The sequence below is a fragment of the Triplophysa dalaica genome, chromosome 5, assembly GCF_015846415.1.
Source record: "Triplophysa dalaica isolate WHDGS20190420 chromosome 5, ASM1584641v1, whole genome shotgun sequence".
Taxonomy (NCBI): Eukaryota; Metazoa; Chordata; class Actinopteri; order Cypriniformes; family Nemacheilidae; genus Triplophysa; species Triplophysa dalaica.
The window spans coordinates 20,123,610-20,144,414 of NC_079546.1; the positions used below are offsets into that span (position 1 = coordinate 20,123,610).

At 39.2% G+C, this 20,805-nt stretch overlaps 2 protein-coding genes across 2 annotated transcripts in view; one reads left to right on the top strand and one right to left on the bottom strand.

The window, feature by feature from the left end:
• phf21b (PHD finger protein 21B) overlaps window positions 1-10,990 on the bottom strand; it is a 35,884-nt gene extending 24,894 nt beyond the window's left edge. Inside the window, exon 1 of the mRNA XM_056748433.1 lies at window positions 10,219-10,990. Within this exon, the coding sequence (XP_056604411.1) occupies window positions 10,219-10,272 (54 nt within the window). The 5' untranslated portion in view covers window positions 10,273-10,990. The remainder of the gene's footprint in view (window positions 1-10,218) is intronic.
• A 4,808-nt stretch (window positions 10,991-15,798) lies between these two features.
• Window positions 15,799-20,320, top strand: nup50 (nucleoporin 50). The gene is made up of 8 exons (XM_056749422.1): window positions 15,799-15,959; window positions 16,581-16,659; window positions 16,754-16,837; window positions 16,922-17,114; window positions 17,724-18,287; window positions 18,361-18,442; window positions 18,523-18,641; window positions 18,874-20,320. The coding sequence occupies exons 2-8, from the start codon at window positions 16,591-16,593 to the stop codon at window positions 19,068-19,070; spliced, it is 1,308 nt and encodes a 435-aa protein (XP_056605400.1). The 5' UTR covers window positions 15,799-15,959; window positions 16,581-16,590; the 3' UTR covers window positions 19,071-20,320.
• Window positions 20,321-20,805: the final 485 nt, after the last annotated feature.

A 20,805-nucleotide genomic window follows, 5' to 3' on the forward strand; every position in this document is an offset into this window, starting at 1 on the left:
GTCATGTATAGCTACACTGCAAAAAAAGCTTTTCTTACTTAGTAATTTATTTCTCGTTTCCAGTCCAAGTATCTAAAAAAAAATTCAAGATTACTAGACAAGAAAAATGGCATGAGAAAATTAATTGATGCTTAAAACTTCTGTTTGAAATTAGATCTCATTAAGATTATTTTTCGTACCCCATTGGCAGATAATTTTGCTTGTTTTAAGCAAACAATCACTTAATTTTGAGGTGTTTTTTTCCGGAAAACAAGACATAATTTCTTATGCCATTTCATGTGTCTAGTAAATGTATCTTGATTTAAGATTTTTTTGATATTTGAACTGACAACAGGACAAAACTACTAAGTTAGAAAAGCAATTTTTGCAGTGTATATTCTGTGCTTTCTCCCATATAGGTTATTATTGACAAATATATTTGTGTGTGTTGTACTTTTTAATTTAATTTTAAAGTTCTTTTATAGCTCTTGGTCATCTTAAGCTGTGTTAAAATGTGGTGTATAAATGAAGCTTGCACTTACTACAATGATGGTAATAATTGAATGAATAAGCTTGAAGTGAATTTGAGAGTGTGTGTGTGTGTCAGTGTGAGAGATTGTGAGTGTGTGCGTCTGCAAAAGTGTGTGCATCTGCGAGTGTCTGTCTGCAGTTTAGTGTAGAGAACAAGTTCTTACATTCAAACAAATCCTGTCAAATTTTCTGATTTGTATTGTTCTTTATTTTTTATAAATTATTTATTGTTCTGGCAGCTCAGGTGGCACTTTATTTAAAAAAAAGGCTATATATTTGGCAGATGTAAAACATACATGTGTATGTTTTTTGTGTTAGTCCATTTTTATTTTATTATTATTATAACAGCTCAGGGATGTTCAAGGAGCAACATGTTTGTGCAGTTTCTAAAGATTCAAGTTCTGTTTTTGAAAAAAGGGTTGGAAATGAATGCTTTTCTTGGTTTTGTTTTTATCCGATTCATCGATTAATCGAAAAAATAATTTATAGATTAATCGATTATTAAAATAATCGTTAGTTGCAGCCCTATTATCAACGTTCTTCAAAATCTCTTCTTTGGTGTGCTGCAGACGAAAGTAAAAATGAAAAGTGTCTCAGTTACATCTTCAATAAGTCGAGCGCGTCATGCTCAAGATATGTATTGATCGTTCCTTGTATTCTTTTTCTATATTTAGTTTCCACACGAACAGAAGCGATACCGCACGGTCCTCTCTGATGCTCGTTCCTCACTCATTCATTATGTTTTTGATTCCTTAGACTTTTTCCGATTCATTGTTTTTCAAGGTGATGAGCTTTCCTTTTTTGTGCGAGTTTCAAGTACGAATGTGTACAAACATTTTTACTCCATGTCCCTCCACTTTCTATCGGTCTTTCACACATCACTTACAGTGACCTTGTCAGGAGCCAATCAAAACCTTGTTCTTTACGATGGGCGGCTCTTTGTTTGAGTGACATTTCAAGGACGGCCTTCTCTGTCCTCGTTTCTCCCCTCGTTTTATTGGCCACTTACAAAGACATTAGTCTAAAACGCAGTGTTGGGGAAGTGACTTTAAAACGGTAGTCCCGAAAATAACTAATAAAACTATTTAAAATGTTAAGAAAATTGAATCAAATAAAAAGGATCAATTAGTATCTCGTAGAGTGACAAAAGTGTAACTCAATAAAATAAATAAATAAAAAATATAAATATCCATGTAGCAAGAAAACTTTAATAACTCGTCTTATCTGTCCGAACAGATTTCATGACGTCTATGCGTTATACAGGACAGTTGACAATCTAGAAAAGCGTGTTTGAACTTCGCTCAAGCACATAAAACGACCGTGATAAAGCATTTTGTTTGCATTACATAAACCTTTTTAAACAATAATAGTTTAACGTCATCAGAAAGATATTCATCAAGGAATTTGGCGTCACTTTTCTGTACAGTGGAGAACAGACACAGCTGATGTCCCTATTGATTACCACATGGTCAGATTACTCGGGTTTAAAGAATTCCTACGGATCCCACTGCTTCCTGGGAAATCTCTAGGGATCACCAGAGAGGAAATCCAGTCCAGACACCAAACGCACGAGACACGGACGTCCACCTGATGGTGATCAATCTCCAATATCACACTACGGCGACCTCAGTGAACACTTTTTACTCATCTATAGGAGTCGGACCAACTCTTTTGTAGGAATGGAATTGTACCATAATGTAATCTTTAAAATGAATTTACTCCTTTCACCTGCTTCACCAGACATATTTTCCACGTCTAGCTGAACTGCATGCAGAGTCATAAATCTTGAGTTAGTGTGATAAGAATACATTTCAGCATCTTCAATAAAATAGCTAAAGGCCTCCGGTCCCACTCGAACCCGTGATCAAGGGCATGAGTGTGGAAGATGAGCGTCTCCGGTTCCCTCTCGTCTCTCTCGTGTGTTTAAACCCCCTTCAGGCTATTAATAGCTCCAGCGCTTCGCCTGTAAAGGCTGAATATAAAGCGTGCCACCTTCTGGTTGCCAAGCACGAACGACACCGGGTCACACGCAGAAGAACACAGCGTAGGGCAGAGATGACATTGGACAAATCGTTTTTATTAATGAATGCTAATAAAGCTCAAGCGGGATTCAAACCTGCAACGTCAAAGTAAACAGTCCAGACGCTAAACCACCTTAATTAAACAGAACACATTTAACAGAAATAAACATCTGAGATTGCTGTTAACATGTGCAGAGAGCCGTGAAAATTCGAGAAAGTAAAATGACTAACAATTATAATTAGTTTGACTTCAAAGTCATTTTACAGAATGTGAAACTATAATTGGGAAAGCGTTTTGTTCCACACAGAACAACTCAAACAGTCCTAAAAGGACTTATTCATCCCAAATAAATACCCTCATGCCAAATTATTTTTATTTCTTAAAGGTGATGCTCGAAAGACTGACTTAAAATGCCAGACCCCATCCACATTTATTTAAACGGAGAAAAGACCATTTGAAACATTTTTACAACATCTCCTCAAAAGAAGGTCAGTTACAAATTAGAGTAATGACATATTTTATTTTTAGGTGTACTGTCCCTTTAAGAAAGCAACCAATTGTTATTATAGTGTCTGATGTTCATTCATTCTTATACCAACTGTATTGGGCATGAAACCCACAACCTTCCCATGACCTCCAGCAGTTCTGCACCAGATTTTGAAAGATAAGTTGTGAAGTAAACTGGAAACCCATTATCAGCAGTGCAACAGTGGCGCCTGGAGCTACAGCGCAGATCCTGAGCAGATTTCACAGTGATCACACCTGGCCATCACAACAATAACAAATCGATTACAAAATAAACATCCTCCAACAGTACCACTAGTAGAAACTCCATTGGGTCACCTGTCATCAAAGTCGAGCAGGCTAGGTTATGAACACATCAAAATTGGAGCTGCCACATCTGAATCATTACGTGTTCTTAAAAAGTTATTCAATATTTAACAAGCCGTGTAATTTGTTATGAATGTAACATTCAGGGCAATGGGCGGGCATACCACAACCACAAGACACGCACGCCTCCTTTGTCCTGCAAATACTACATAATATATACTCCACCAGAGATGTACATTAACTTTTTTTGCACATAGCACCGGTGCTAGTACAGAGTTTTAAAGTTTTGTAGCAGAAACAGTTGTATCACAAGTATACGTATGTTATCATCTTTAGAAAAAAGGTCATCACAAAAATAGACAGGTAACTGAAAAAGGACATTATACAAATAGATAAATTGGGGCAGTATAATTATTAGTTTTTACAAAATTTGATTTATGTATTTTCAATGCTTTACTATACAGTAAATACTTTTGTCCATCAAAATACTGTATACTATATTATTAAAGTAAACTGCAGTAGAACATTACTATAGTAAATGTTAAAGAATACTATAGTGTTAACCATAGCTTATACATTTACTACAAGTTAATTCTTTTATCATCTGGTTCAAATTAAGATTGACTTTTATTTTGGCGGGTGGTCGAGCAGACGCTTGAGTTTCAGTACTCTGTGGATGAAGTTCATGTGTTCATGTCCTCGTATAGTACAGACATATCAATGAGTAACACGATTGTAACATCTAAAAAGTGTGCGGCTCATTCACTCATTGACACATAGAAAAAGCAGATGACAATTTAAATAGTAGAATGCCGCTTTAGTGATTCCTTTCAAGTTTTCCCACTTAGTGAAGATCATAGGGCTCAAGATCAATGGACTAGATGCAGCAGGAGAACAAGTTTTAATTAAATAAACTAAATAAAAACAAAAATAAATAGTGGTTCGAAATTAGTTAACCTCACCCTCACATGACCAAGCACAACGACAAATGCACTTCACACAAACAAGTGGCTCTGCCAAACTGTATCGCTTGGGTGCTACACTATTAAATTTAATCGTAGCACAAAACTTTTTTTTGTAGCATGTGCGACATATACAGTATGTACAGCCCTTTACTCTAAGGTACCATACACAAGAAAATATAACAAAACAAATATACCATGTTATTGTGGTCCACCATCCAAATAATGATATCCCCCAAATCTGTTAATTCATCAGCAATCAACCAATCAGCATCAACAACCACAACTATTCAGTTTATAAATCAACTCATATTTATGAGTCTTTGAGAAGACACCTCTACAGCCATGAAACGCTGTGATCATATCACATAAAGTGAGCTTCATAGACAGATCGCAAATGTTTGGAACAAAGCCAACGAAGTCATCACTGCACGTGTCGGCTTTAATCCAAATCGAGTAATCCTATTGGTCATCTAACGTGCTCTAATCTCATTACATCATTATCGTCTCACGGCACAGAAAGCTGCAGACCGTTGAGTCAGATGTCAAAGACTTCAGCTACAGCGTGAATCATGAAGTCGTGAGGAACAGTTTTAATATCAAACATTGTAGAACTGTACAAATACTGTCTGTTAAAAACAGATGGTGCTCACTCTAAATTCTGATTGGATGAATCTTTGCAAACAGATTCAAACTCACAGAAAGAAATTTATCACAGTCTGAATCAGAATCATTTCAACGAATCGCTTACTGGATTTATTAGAACAGTCCCTGATGAATCATCTGATATCACAAATCACTTGAAACTCTTACTTGGGTTTCATTCAATGTGTGTTTTGAGGTCATGTATAGAATAGCAGATATTTAATGTACTTTATATATCTTCCATAGGAAATGGTTAATAAAAATATTGATGACTCATCCTGCACTGAACAATTTTCGTCCAGTCAAGTTCTGTCAAACTGAGAATGTCCCTCCCCCAACACCACTGACAACCAATCAGCAAGCAGCAAAATTCCTCACTGCAATACTATGAAATGTCCTGTGTGATTCCGCTTAGTGTTTCGTAGTAATGACTTAATATTACATAAATATTTTTAGACCTCTCTGAAGAAAATAAATGGGCGCACCAGAGTTTTTGGAGCAATTTCCGCATAGATGACGTGGTTTTGAACGCCATCGCCATGGTAACCATCTAAACTACCTGACGGGGAATAATCAAAAAACGCAGTTGATAAACACGATCGCCCTGTGTCGTGTGGAACAGAAGCGTCTTCAAAGAAAATCCGATTCCTATTTGCTAAGGGATAAAGTGCAGTTGATTTGTTTCTCGGTAATGACAGAATTTACCGCAGGCAGCATTGCTATGAGATACAACAGATCAAAATATTAAAAAGCCATTGTGTGCATTCTAATAAAGCTTCTGTCGTCTATAGTAAGAAACTATTCCTGGAGAAGCGACTCCTCTGTACAGTTTTGACTCTATTAAAGTAACAGTCTGTAATTACACGTGAACTTTTGTGACTCTTGCTATATCTGCCCATAACATCGGCTGTTGTTGCCATTGGATACGACTGGTTTGCCTAATCAAGTGTGGATGAACTTTCCAAAATATCAATTTTGCCAATACAAATTGATGGCATGCGCTTTAAATGAAAGAAAGAGAGGGTGAGAGAAAGAGAGAGCTTTGCTCTCCAATAAGTGAGATACTCTGCTTCAAATAAATCATTTTTACGTCAAATCTGTAGATCTCCCTTGAATATCAAGGACATAAGATATAGTAAAGGGTCGTTTCATAGCCAAATATATTATGTTTAAAAAAGTAAATGTCCGGTTTCACAGACGAGGTTTAAAACTAATCCCAGACTAAAAGGAAAGTTTGAGCTGTCTTAACTGAAAATAAATTGTCTTAAATGTCTTAAAATATGTAATTGCCATTGTTTTGTTTCAATATGCATACCAGTAATATTTTTATCTAATGCATTTTAATAAAAGATACTTAAAGATCTGAGCCTTGTCTGTTAAACCGGTCCTTAGCGACTTTTTTAAAGTCAAATGAGAGTTTTGAGGAACAGATCCATTTTTTAAGCTGTTATTTATATTCCGCTCTGCCTCATCTTCCGTTTGTGTCCAAACATGACGTCCAGTTTATATTAGTGACCACAGCTGTCCATAAACACAATAAAAGTTTCCCTCGCTCTGTACAAGAATAAATCAACACCCACCATCATTCACTTTTTCCAAACCATTTTTGGCTTTAAATATGTAAATGTAAAGATTTATTGGCCTTACATGATCTGGAACCAGTGACCCCACTCATTGTAATCCAATCCAGTTGCTCTCACAATGATGAATGCACGAGCTGTTCTTATTTGATCTATTTTTAAACGCATGCCGTTTTACGCATTGAGTATTTTTATGAGTTGTACATTGGCTTTTTATTTTCATTTTCCTTTTGCATTCATGTATAAATGTTATAGGGACCGTCAGCCTGCGGTACAGGGATACACAAATCACTTCAGAAAGAACACTGGGCTGCTTTCAAACCAAGACATGCAAGCCAACTCGCATTTGTGCTTATGCATCAAACTTAGGCAAGCTGTAAACGCTTCTGTTTCTCTCAGGGTCCTGTATTTATTAAAGGAACAGTTCGCCCAATAAAATTAATAATAAAAATGCTCTTCTCATCCAGTTAGACATGTTGTTTCGACCTGGTGTGACTGTCTATTTTCTTTGGTACACAAATGCGTACGTTTTGAGATTAAACATGGCGACGTTTTTGGACAATGAAAGTGAATAGGGACTGGGGCTGTTAAGCTCCAAAACGAGACAACGATTTGCTATTTTTATATTCCTGAGGGGTTCAGTAACGTGAAACTGTATCAGTAAATAATCATTTTAATTTTGTTTCCTGTAATGTAGCACCAACCTTTTTTATGCTGCTTTTCTGTACATTTGAGCGTTACAGTCCCAGTCCCCATTCACTCTCACTATAAGGAAAAGAGTGGCTGACTTCTTTAAAGTCGCCTTTTCCTTCAATCACATTTGATGTACCACTAAAGAAAGAATGTCATACAGGTTGAACACAAAAATGAAGAGGAGTATATTTACTTTTTCGGGTGGACTGTTCCTTTAAACTACACACGAAGGCAAGTAACATGCACAATCCTACAAGACACAAATTAGATATGTATCACTTCATGCTTGAAAGAACAAACGCAGCTTCCATTTCCAAACAGTAAGACAAGCGTTGAGCAAATATCTGTTTTGAAATTGCGCGTAATGGACACACACACAAAAAAACGCAGACCGTGATCATTTCGCAAAGGTGTTGCAAGGTTTTAAGAAGCCCGAAAAATATGTTTTAAAGTAGAGCAGAAAGCAAATCAAAGCCGGGATTTTACGAGCATTTCTGGATCAGTGATGCAACCCAGAGAAATAACACAACAATGCAGAAAGACTCTCATGCAACACGTATTTTAAACTCCAGAGAAAGGACTGATACTTATATGTGGACACGACGCATTTGCCCTGCGGGGAACGCATGATGACTAAACCTTCACAAGATGATGTTGTCAGCTAATAGAAGCCAGAGGGCTGTCTGCATTCATCTGCATTTGAAACATCTTTAAAACGTCATTTTTTCTGGAATATAAGGAGGGTAGATCATTATGGGCCCAGCCTCAAAAAGTGACCAATATAATACTGTTAACAGTAGTTTGTTGTAAAAGCACTTTATTATACAACTTTAATCATTACAACTGCAAGATTTACGGAAAAGTAATCTGATTGGTATTTGTGCTTCATAAATGGGAAGGTTTAAAACACTTCAGTAATGCAGATCACATAACATTAGTCACGATGAATACATAAATCATTTCAATTTCATACTGTATAATATATTGCATTAAAAGACTTGAATAATACAAAAATCTGTCAAATGATTGGCTATACATGATCCAGAAGGGAGTTTACAATTAACAGTTTGCTGTAAAGTACTAAGCTGTTTTGAAATATTGTGGTCTTAAAGCGCCGAAGAAACAGTTTCATTAATGCCACATGAAGATATTTTTTATACATTACAGAGAAATCTTACCCTAGGATACACATGTCCTATTATGTATTTCCGTGTCATTATAACGCCCCTTCATTTACAAAGTATAATGTATTGAAACAAATCGCATGTTTAATGCATACTTGTGCAGATCCCATTTGTAATAAGAAAAGGTACATTCCCTGATCATTGGGTAAATGTGAAGGCCTCATGTCTTGTGTGATGATGCTGACTTGGGTTTTCTGCTCCCTTCCCCCTCTTCAGAAAGGCCATGAATGAGCCCTCCCTCCCCCAGCCCGAAACTCTGCAGACTTTTGCTCCATGTTAGAAAGGAACCGACACCCCTTCGTCACAAAATGGAAGCTTCCACTATCAAACAGCGAAAACCTTCACAACAAACACCAAACACTCGAAATAAACAAAACCGCCGCAACGTTTGACGTGCGCGTCGCTGTCCGAGGTGCTGAACGCCGCCGCAAGACGTCAAGTCGATCGAGCGCACGCGAAATTTGACGGCACGTTCAGTGAAGGATTGTGGGATGATGAATGTCCACGGGTGAGCTCCGTTCGTCTAACACAGGACAAACACACAAAATGCCCGTAAAACATCGAAATGATCGCGAAGGAAAGATGACCTTGCGTGTCGTGTGCGAATGTAAAAAAGTGGAAGTGAAGTGCAAAGATCGAATCAAATTCTACCACGTCGTCATGTGACCGGCTCAAGAAATAAACCCCCTCAGCAAGACTGTCAATAAAGTGCGAAACAAGTGCGTTAAGTTAACAAAGTCTAAATTCGCGAGGTTGAAACATTAGTTAAGATAAATAGCAGCGTTTCAACGCAACATTTTTTCTAAAGTGATCGACTGATACTCCCTTCACAAAACTCTCCAGAAACATATCGAGCCACTCAAAATGGACGCTAACATTTCCCAACACCTCCAATTTCACAGTTAACCACACAGATGCTATTTCTGAGTGATTGAAAAGGTGTATCTCAATCTACATCACGTTTCAACAGTGTCACAACATTTTAAGGGAGGGCAAACGCGTTCCAAAACGTCCATTAACGCTCCCGTGAAGTGTCACTGAACCAGCAAAAAATCACTACGAAAGAACTATGCATGAAATCTTAGTTGTTTGCCACTTAAAGCACTATTTCTGTATCGATTCTCCTGTAGTTGCCTTTTTGAACCTCCGTCCTAAATATAAACACACACGAGCAGTGTCGTTCCTGCCCAAAAGCAGCCAAAATAAGCCTGTGAACACTTTCGAAACTTAATAAAACACGTTGCGTTATTTGGCAAAGTCACGCTAAGGACAAAGCAGCCAACGATGGGGAAACTGCGAGGTAGATGGATGCCGATAAAGTTTTAAGCCCGATGCAAATGGCCAGTTCTCTAATACTGAAATATAAATTACCTGTGGGTCTTGCTTCATCTGTGCAACTAGTTTCTAAACGGAGTAAAGGAAGAAAATACGTTAAGGGTAAAGTAAGTTACGATGTGAGGGAGGAACAAAGCGGCGAGAGCAGCGAGTCAGTTTGAAGCTCATAAATATTCAAGTCTCGTCCCGATCGCTCCACAAAACCGCCGCATTATTAAACCAAAACGCGAAAAAACGCACCGCGGCCGCGAAAGTGCATCAAAGAGCGTTTCCACAATCTGCGTTTAAAGTGATTATGGCGTCATTAGGGCGAAAGAATGTTACCGTTATATCGCCCCGAACGCTTCACAAATGCAAGCAAATGTAAACATTCAAACGCAGCGGATTCCTCTCTCCCGACTAGCAGTCGCGTAAAAAGCCGTGAAAAGCTCCCGTAATAGTGCCATTTTTATTTACCTGATGACATTGGACTTCTACTTTCAGTGCCTCTTGAAGGCCTTGTAGCTCCATGTTGCGACTTCAGAAGCACTTTTCCTCCACTTTCGACGCGATCCGCGTTATTTGTGGCGTAGTCCAAATGTTTTTAAAAGCAACAATAACAATCGAAAGAACTACTCGGGCTGCACAGCAAGTTCTTGCTTCTTCACTGGCCGCGAGACTCATCACCCACTTTACGCCAGTATAAACAAAAGTGCCCAAAAGACGAGCGAAAGACGCCGACGCTCGCGCAGATCGGCTCCGTAAACGACGCCGCGAACGCGTTTCCGATCGATCCCAAACGCGGGGGTCTATTTGCGGAACTTTGAGTTGAAAACGGGGGACTAGATTTTGTCCGAGTGCGCGGCTGGATTTCACTTTGCCTGAGGAAAAAGTTGCGCTTCGGTTGTCAATGCTAATTCGGAAAGTGCCCGGATGGAGCAGTGAAAGAAGAACTCTCCCTTCCTCCGGCACGCGAACGCGCACTGCGCGTCTCCGCCAGACAAGATAACTGTGGAATAAGTTCATTACTGCACGTCACATTTGTGGATATATAGAAGGGAATATAAAAATATATATTTTTGTGAAATGATGGAATGAGCTAAAAGTGGTATTTTTTAATGTTATGATTATTTAACAACGAGGCTACAGTGATGTTTCTAGTTTACTTAAGCCTCAGTGATGTTCATGTGTTGTGGGTAAATGTCACTCTGTCCTTATTTGTGTCATTTCAATGTATTAACCTTAAAAGAAAGTCTCAAATTAAGTAAAAGCAACAAAAATCATAAAACCAGCTCCTGAAAAACACAGTCTGTTGTCTGAATGGTAGCTGCTGGGTTTACTAGCTTGTACATAAATGAAAGTGTTATGGCCTGGGCGAGGGGGGTTATGGGTTTGTGAATAGACAGAACCCCCCCCCAGACCTCTGTTTCACCCCCACGTAGCGTAAATTAACGCAAATCCCTCCAGCTATTAAGATGCAAATATGCTCCGCTTCACTGACTTTTATTAGTGCTTCTAGGGTTTGTGTTGTAGTATTCAATAAGTTTCTTAATCAACATTTCGTTTGCCAACAGCATCACACCAGGCGTCTATTTTTGTTTACATTTCTGTATATCTCACTCCTTTAGTCGCCCTACTATCGAAACCTAAACATTCTTGATCATGTATTTTTATGAAATGATTTAATATTTTTCGAAACGAGCGCACACACTGATCTGTTTTTATGATCTGACTTTCCTTTTTCTTTACTCTATCATTGAAGGGTTTTACCCCACCCTGCCCCCTCAACAACCCCCATCCACCACCTGCCCCCATCAGCCTCTTCGGTCCCCCAAACACAAGTCGCAACGGCATTGGAGCGTCGAGACGCGTTCTCCGCAGCGGCATCCAATCAGGAGTTGCGTGTGTGGCACGTGCCTACAGACAGCCAATGATCTTTCAAGAGAGTGAATGTGATGTGAAAGTTAATGCGATTCAGTGAGGACAAACATATGTCCTCATGTACACATGTTTAAATGAGTGTGATGTCACGTTGCAAACTTAAAATAAACAAATTAAAAAAAGAAATGAAGTGAAAACACAAGGTATTTCTGGCACATTTCTGACTAAAAAGATATACATAATTATGCATTAATACTCTTATGGTTTCGGACAGTATTTCAGTCATAAAACAACAGGGTGGCAGATGGCTGACGTAGAGCTAATATATGTATTTGATGCATAAAATGTTAGCTTTGATCATCAACATCAAGATTTTAGGTTAGCTAATTTATTAAAGTAAGTATGTATGCATTATGGGAGTGTCATTTTATTTACAATTCAGTTCCGGTTATAACAGTTTTTATGTTCTGTAATCTGAAACATAGTATAAATATTGACTTTTGTTTTGGTGTCCTCATTATTACGACTTTATAATGCATGACAGTTAAACAGATATGAGTAATATGCTTAAAACCCTCATGTTTACATGTCACACTGCAGCAATCCCCAAAAGGATTTCATGTCAACATTAAAAAAAGATTCATTGTCTAAGCTGTTGTTATTTTCGGGTGCTGACACATGGGGGCGCTGCATTACACTAGTCTCACCCTGTGAAACTGAATGAAAGAAAACCTCTAAAAAAGTATCTGTGGCCACTTCTCATTGTAAAACATGGTCGTATTTGGAGCAATACATTTATCTTATTAATGAATATGTATAAGTGACGTTTATTCTACATATAATGCATGCATCACGGGGTTGCATTCTCAGTGACGTTGTCTTAGTCCTAGCCAAAACAAGGCAATTTAACTTGCATTATTTAGCCGTTTATCTTTGGGACGTGGCTCACTGGTTTCCTGGAATAGATCTGCGTGTCACTCGAGCTCAGCCTTTACAGTAAGTTTCACATCAGAGGCCCCAGCAGTTAAACGGTCAGATCTGATCACGCTGAACCCTTCTTCCAAACGTCATGTCTAGATCTGGTAATGCCAAACTGAGTCAGTAACCAGTCAGTGGGCGGAATACACACAGGATGAGTAACTTACATCAGGGGTATACTGACCCAAGAACGACCCAACACTTTTTGGGCAATGGTGAGTATACTTAAAGAGACGAATTTTGGCTAGGCCACAGTGTGAGGATAAACACAGACAGCAGATTGCATTAGGCTGGCACTCATTGATCGGCTATTAAACAAATCAGTAGGTACATCACCTAATTAATATTCATGACCAAGCTGAGGGTATGTAGATCACCCCCAAATGTGCTCTTCACTTAGGATGAAATCTATTGATGGTATGGTTACAGTATGTACAGTATGCATCTGAATTGGGCAGAGAGATGATTCCATCAAGAGAAACCAATTAAATTCCCTTTTCATTTGTCCGTTAGAGCACTAATTACAACGTGTTAACTAAATTTGCATAATTACACTCGATTGACACTCAAATATGTCATGTGAACAAATGAGCTATTAGACACGCGTGGCGTGCACCGAGAGATGATCATCAGCTCTTGTGACTTCATCAAGAACTCGACCACTGATTCATCTGCGACTTAAAGAAGCATGACGAGCGTTCAGATTCACATGACCGTGCAGACCCGAAGCATGCTGGGATACCATATCAAGACATTTTACATATCTGATATAGTCATCCAGATTGAATTTGTTGTCATGAATGATACTATATTTTCAATTACTTGTGGTTTCAATTTTTAGTCACGTTTCAATTCACATTTATATGCATTGCACTTATAGACTTTGTTCTTGACCAAGACTTCGGATTTTTTAAATGTAAAAATAATACAATAATACAATAATTATTTTATGATATATTCTGTTCATTATTTTCACTTCAGTGAATAAATACAGAATATATCAAATGTATATTCACTCCAATATTTTCAAATATGTCCGCTGAATGTGTTAGACACCTGTGTGATGTTATCAACCTTTTGCTGTGTTTGTTTTTAATATCAAGAGCGACATTTTCTGAAATCATTGACTCGCATGTCTGAAAATGTATTTGTCCAGCCAATGAAAATGTGTATGTGTTTAGGCAGGTGACAAACCGAAATAACAAACGTCACCTTTAGGATTTAATTACTTTTTTCATGTTCAGGAAAATGTCCTCTCCCTGATATTTCTAATGCATGGGAACTCTGCATAAGTCATAAACTTATATACGTGCACTAGCAGCCAGCAAAATGATTCAGCCTGGCATTTTATCAGCCTTTAACCTTTCTTTATGTCATAGTCATAAATCACGACTATATTTGGAATGAAACACTAACAAACTATTTATTCAGCACTGTGTTATATTAGTAAAAAATGTATGGTAAAGAAAGGTCATGTCTTGCTGCAGTGCATTGTGGGATACAGTGTGTGACACTGCATGTTGCGTATGGACAGTTTAGGTCATCTTGTGTCTACAGAAAAACCCACAAGGTCTAAAATCACTGGATTTCAGAGGTCTTTAAAATATTCAATGGAGTGAATGAAGGCATCAAATAAAGCGACCTTGAGGAATGAAAGGCGCTGTACCAATAAAACTTTTTAAAATTAGTCTTCATTTGAAATGATTCCACGGTGTTGTGATCGTCTTTCCTCATCACCTGCTCATGTTTTGGCACATAAATGTGGATTCCTGAAAGATCAGAGATTAATTGGGCTACAGCCATATGTTCTTCAGCGCCGCTGCACTCTTCACACACTGTTGCATATATTCTAGGTAGGCTTCTTCTATCTAGTACACAGGGAACACTGTAGAAACACTCTGAATGTCTCCAGCCACACTGAGAGGCATCAAATACATCAATGTGTAACGGTGCGCTGTGTGTAGTCATGCAGATTTACAGCAATTGTCCACTGTGTCTTTTGTTGTTGATAATAATATAATTTGTACACTGAATGTAGCAGCACACACACTTTTTAGTTCAACAGAAAACAAGCCAATCAGAACCCTGTGAACGTTTAGAACAATTCTATAAACACATAATCAGAGTGTAAGGGCCTCTTGAATGAGAAAAAACGTAGCGTGCACTGTAAAAAAAAAAATTATACAGATTTTTCTCTTATTTTATACGGTTATCTATGTATAGTGTGAAAAAACTGTTTTTATAGGCTTTCATGTATATTTGAAATACAGTCAGCCGTAAAATTACAGAAAAAGGACTCAAATTTACAAGAAAAACTGGTAAAATACGTTAAATATCACGGTTTATTTCTGTCGCCCCAGCTCCTGAAAATGTTCATTTTTGTACTGGATTTTTCTACAGTGGGGGGCTTCATTTTAACCTTTGAGAAGTGAATCGATTGTTAGAATTTTGGCCATTGGACAATATGTCATGCAGAGATGTCGCTTGAAGGGGGGATGTTTCTGATGTAGGGTGAATTCAGGTTGATCGGGACATTTTTTGACCAAAAAATGTCCCTGTGACGAGCAAGGCGGGACGAGAGCCGCGAGGGAACAATGCAAGTCCGGTGACGTGAGTGATACTGAGTGTTAGCTGCGCGTTAGACAGGTCCCGCATCTCTCACGGAGGAGATCAGAAGCATACGAGGACGAACGACAGGAGTGTATGACGAGTGTTTTACAATCACAATCAAATTTAATGACAGATTATAGGAAGTTAGCTTCAGACTGTGTTGTCGATCGGTCTTGCTATAGAGGCTAATAATATAGCGATTTGTAATTGATTTGATTTATATTAATACATCCATTTATATTAATATTGCTCTCATATTGATATATTTCTTTATTTAACACTGCAAGATTCCATAAAAATAAGAGTTTATTTTATTTCCCGGTGAACAAAAAATCAAAGAGGCCATCTGTTGAAGAGTTTGTCATTTGAATTTAATATATTATTTTTCTTACGCTAAAGATGGCGACTCGTTTATATACAATTGAAATAAATGTTTAATAAATAAGTTTTGATAAATGTATTCATTGAAAATCGATAACATCCTAATTTCCAAATGGGACGCACTCATTTGTTCTGAAAAATCCCTGTCAGCGCCATTCAGCCGTAAGACTTCATTTACCAGGAGGCGCAGCGGCTACTCGCGCATGCGTGATGTCGCATGTGGACGCGCGAATATTCCGTTTGTAAGATGGCGGTGTGAGCGCACGGCCTGCTGCTGCTGTTCCTGTATGCGCGAGGTTCCCGCGAACATCACTCAAACACTCGACACTTTCGGTTTGACGCGAACGGCCGGCGGGAAACGATTTAAGGTAAGAAAGTAACGTTATTTATCAACGTTTTATTCCACACAGACCGTCGTCGCTTCATATTCTCCTTCACTCAAGTACCGGCCCGTAATTCGAGTCTTTTAAAACACAACGCGCGCTTACACACACGTGTAGAAACAGTTCGCGTGTCGTTTGGTACGATGTGTGTCAGAAATGAATGCTTCAAAATATCGTTTAAACCGTTAAATGTGTATCTGCCGGTAGTTTGCGCGACCTGTCGCGTCATTCAATGAAAGCCGCTCGAAATGAGGCAACAAATGAGGTCACTCGCACCAATGTGACGGTTAGACATTTATTTTTTATATTTATTAATAACTTCAACGGTATTTAAATGTGACGAGTGTGAAAGAAGCGGTCAAGCATGGAGAACGAGTTCCTGGATGGGCAATCCTAACCTTCGACCTCTACAAACCGAAACTAACTTGAGACCTAAATCTTGGACTTAACGTGACGTAACCATAAGATAACATCGAGGACTAACTCCGTTACAATTGTAACTAACAATGTAATTTGAATGTTGTGTTACCGTGGAAACATAATTGCTTTTTTGTTATTATAGTTGTTTTGATCATTTTATGAATAACTTGTGTTTATATTTGACAGTTAAGTTGTGATGGCTAAGCGGATTGCTGATAAGGAGTTGACGGACAGAAACTGGGATCAGGAAGATGAAGGAGAGGAGGTAAAAAACCAACCGTGTTGTAAACTTTGGTTTCCAGACCTCTAAAACATCAAATGTTGTGTAAATTCCTCTAAGATTGTTGTGTCGTCTTCAGGCAGGAATGTTTTCTCTCGCGAGTCAAGATGTGATGAAGAACCGTGCCATCAAGAAAGCCAAGCGTCGTACAGCAGGCGCAGAGGTAACGCCCCTCACGTCTCCCAGCATGCATTTGTTGTCATGTTTGATGGTCGATCACATGTGAGCTTTGTTGTCTGTAACGCAGGGAGAGAGCGGAGGAGCTTTTAAAACCTTCAAGGGTTTCGCGCTCAGCACTTCAAGCGGGACGGCATCATTCCCGAGCTTTGGTAACGGCGCTGGCTTTAAGTCTTTGTCCGGCCTGACCAATGGCAGTGTGGCACCGGTCGCGCCATCTTTCACAGGCTTCAACTCATCCATGCCGGCTAACACCAACAGCGGTAAGTCTTGTTAAGAGAATTCGTCCGGAGTCCCAAATGAATGCCTCTCGTCAGCGAAATGTGACATTTCTGGTGTTTCGAACTCTTAAAACGCTCTTGCATGTAGAACTCAGTCTGGGCAAATACCGGCAAGAAGAAAGTAAGGTGGGTAAATGGAAGATGTGCCTGTTTGGTTTACATTTGAGTTCAGAGCTGTTGTTATGACGACAGCTCGGAGATGAAATCATATGATTAGTTTGTCGTCTGTTGGATGGATGTTGTTTGATTCGTCTTGTACCAGAAGTGTACCTAGAGATATTGTTGTCATAATCTAGCCTAGTTATTCCCCTGATGTGTGTCATGTAAGAAAAAAAACTGATCATGTCCACCATGTTGTTTTCGTACAACTTCTGTAAACTATCAAATGGTCAAAATCTTCTGATTATATCAAAGGCAACGATAAGCACTATTGTTGAAATTAAATATATTTGGAATCATAAATAACCAGATCGTCCTCCGCTATTGCAAACAAATGATGTTTATTTCACATTCCAGTTCAACTGTTACTTTCTTGATTCATTGGATGAGCGTTATGTATACTGGATCACATTTATTCTCTCTCCTTCGCAGGTCTCTTAACGTTCAAAAGCTCCGTCCCGTCCAAACCCACAGACAGCGATGTCACCTCCAACGGCTCCACCTCCGACAGCAGCAGGAGTAAAGAGTACAATCGGCAGCTCACAGCGCTCAACTGCTCCGTGCGCGACTGGATCACCAAACACGTCAACGACAACCCCCTGTGTGACCTCAACCCTATCTTCCGCGACTACGAGCGGCACCTGGCAAGCATTGAGAAGAAATACGGCAGCGGGGCGTCAGACGTCACTGGAGAACAGAAGAGCGGTGCGGCACCGTCCGTCTCGGTCACAGGCGTGGGGGCATCCGGCAGCGGCGCGGCACCCTCACTCTTCTCGTTTCAAGGGAAAGACACGGCAGCCGCAGAAAAACCAGCAGCTCCCGTCAACATCTCCTTTAACTTCGGCAAGAAGGTGGACAGCTCTGTTCTCAGCACGCTCGGCTCCGGCGGAGCTCCGTCTTTCTCCTTCTCGACGTCGTCAGGGATGTCTGCGTTCGGAGCAGCTGCTCCTGCAGTTTCCATCTCCGTAGGTGCTCAAGGAAACAGCCAGACTGCAGGTACACAAGTGTTGTAATACTGTAAACATCAGGTTTACAGAGAACGGATACATAAATCGCTTTTTTTTTCTAGATGAAAATGAGGAAGAGTCGGACGAGCCTCCCGTTCCAGTAGTTAAAGATATCAAGGAGAAAGATGCCTTCTACTCCAAAAAGTAAACGACGAATGACACTCTTGTGTTGTTAAATATACTCATGTTTGCACTAGACTCATATTGAACGTCCTGTTTCATAGGTGCAAGTTGTTTTATAAGAAGGATGGCGAGTTTAAAGAGAAGGGCGTAGGGACGCTGCATTTAAAGATGGTTTCCGAGAGCAAACTTCAGCTGTTGGTGCGCGCAGACACAAACTTGGGTGAGTTGGTTTCAGAATAAATGTCATCTGCTTGGAGAGTTGATCAATAATAGTTTGTATGTGTTTTTCACCCAAATGCACACTATTTCTGCTCCTTTTAAGATGTCTACCAGACGTTTTCACAACTTTCTCCATTCACAGAGAAAAGGAAATGTTTCTTTTAGTTTCTGGCATGTTTTGTACTCTGTGGGACACGAAAAACAAACTTACATGGTCCTTTGGTCACTTCTAGGAAACATCTTGCTGAACATCATGGTGTCGTCCTCTATGCCCTGCTCACGAACTGGCAAAAACAACGTGATGGTGGTGTGCGTGCCAAACCCTCCCTTGGATAAGAACCCCAGCACGCCCGTTCCGGTGCTCATACGGGTGAAAACGGCAGAGGATGCCGACGAGCTCCATCAGATCCTCCAGGAGAAGAAAGCTTGACCCGTCTCCACCCTCTCCCCGTGCTCATGTTCATACGTGTTTATGACTGAACGTGGCTTGCACATCCCCGGTGACATCATATACGCATAACCGAGTTCAGTCGAACTGTTCTTTTACGTCTTGTCGAATCATCTGTGTGACTGAAAGCAATCCCGCTCACATACTGTGAAATCACTTGTGGTTCTACTGTAAACGCTGTCCGTCGCATCAGTTTTGAGAAGAGTGAATAATAGTGACGAAGGCCACGTTTGTTATTGCAAAGACATGAGTGTGGACCAACATTCCTCCGAGTTTTAATTGAGCTGCTATTTAAGAATACTTTGAGGTTTAGACGGAGCAGACTGTTTTATGTGGGAGGTTTTGTTTTTAATTCAACCACAGTTTGGGGAATATGTTGGATTTTGTAAGTATGGAGTTGTGTGCAGTTTTCGGGGACGCACATGTTGATAAAGAGCAGGATTCTAGAGGTCAGTATTAAACATCCTGAAATAATTATTTGTGTCTTGGGATTTTTTTCAACTCGATCTCTTTGGCTCCAGGTCAAACATTATTTACCCACAATGCAGCTTGCAAGCAGATATCGATCTGATCTGCTCGGTTATTTTGTATAGATCATTTTCTCCCCATGTTTATTCTGGATGAGGAAGATTGTGATGTACGAGACATAAACGAATGAATGGAGCTCTCCTCTGTATAAATGAACGTATTTTTGTTTCTTTTAAGTGACCTTTTTACTGCCTTATATATAAGGTGTATGTGTGTAAGTGTCAAACAGGACTAGATCTACCTTAGATTAATTGACCGCTAAATAAATCAAATGAAAGTGATGAATCTTGTGTTTTATATTTGATTGGATATAATTGACAGATGTTTGGTTTGGTGGTGTTTTTCCGTTAGAATTAGGTACAAAATATAAAAAATTGTTACAATTTGTTGTTTCTTTAAAAAAGAAAAATGTATATTTTAGTGCATCTGATGGCATCACAGATTCTTAGTATTAGAATCAACTGCTTGTTTTCTTCTAACTGTTGATCTGCAGAAATCTTTGTTTTTTTTTAATTGGGGATTTGATGAATAGTTTTTTTACATTCTTGACTGATATCAGTTTAATGGCCATATGTAGCATCAAATTATATTTCTGTGTATATCAATTGCACTTGTTTTAATGCTGCGAAATGATCGTATTATTGAATCAAGTGCTGCCCTCTTGTGGTTGTCACCTTATTAAACTCAAAGATATTACATCTGCACTTTTATTTTATTTTTGTGATGAAATGTGTGCTGTGAAGGGTTAAAAGTGAGGTGTTGTGTAACACCTGGGGACTGTGCACTGAACGTAGCTGAACAAACTCAGGGTGACGGGATTAGTTTTGGGAAAACCAAACCAACGCGATCAAGCTTCGTTGGTACCATGAAGCAGCTCATGGAGTTACTTTGTCAACTCGAGCTTTGATCATCAAACTAAGATTAGTTTGCGCGCGTGCACATGAGCGAGTGAGGTTGGCATTGCAAAAGCAATGTGCTGACAGAGTTAAAGCTTTCCTGTAACTCAGTGGTAAGAGCATTTTGTTAACAACACAAGGTTGTGGGTTCAATCTCAGGGGATTGCAAATACCTATGTAAAATGTAAAGGATAAAGCAATGTAAGTCGCTTCGGATAAAAGCATCTGCTAAATGCCTAAATGTAAAGAGAGCAGTGTACTGTATTATTCATTTTGGCACACATGTGAATGTG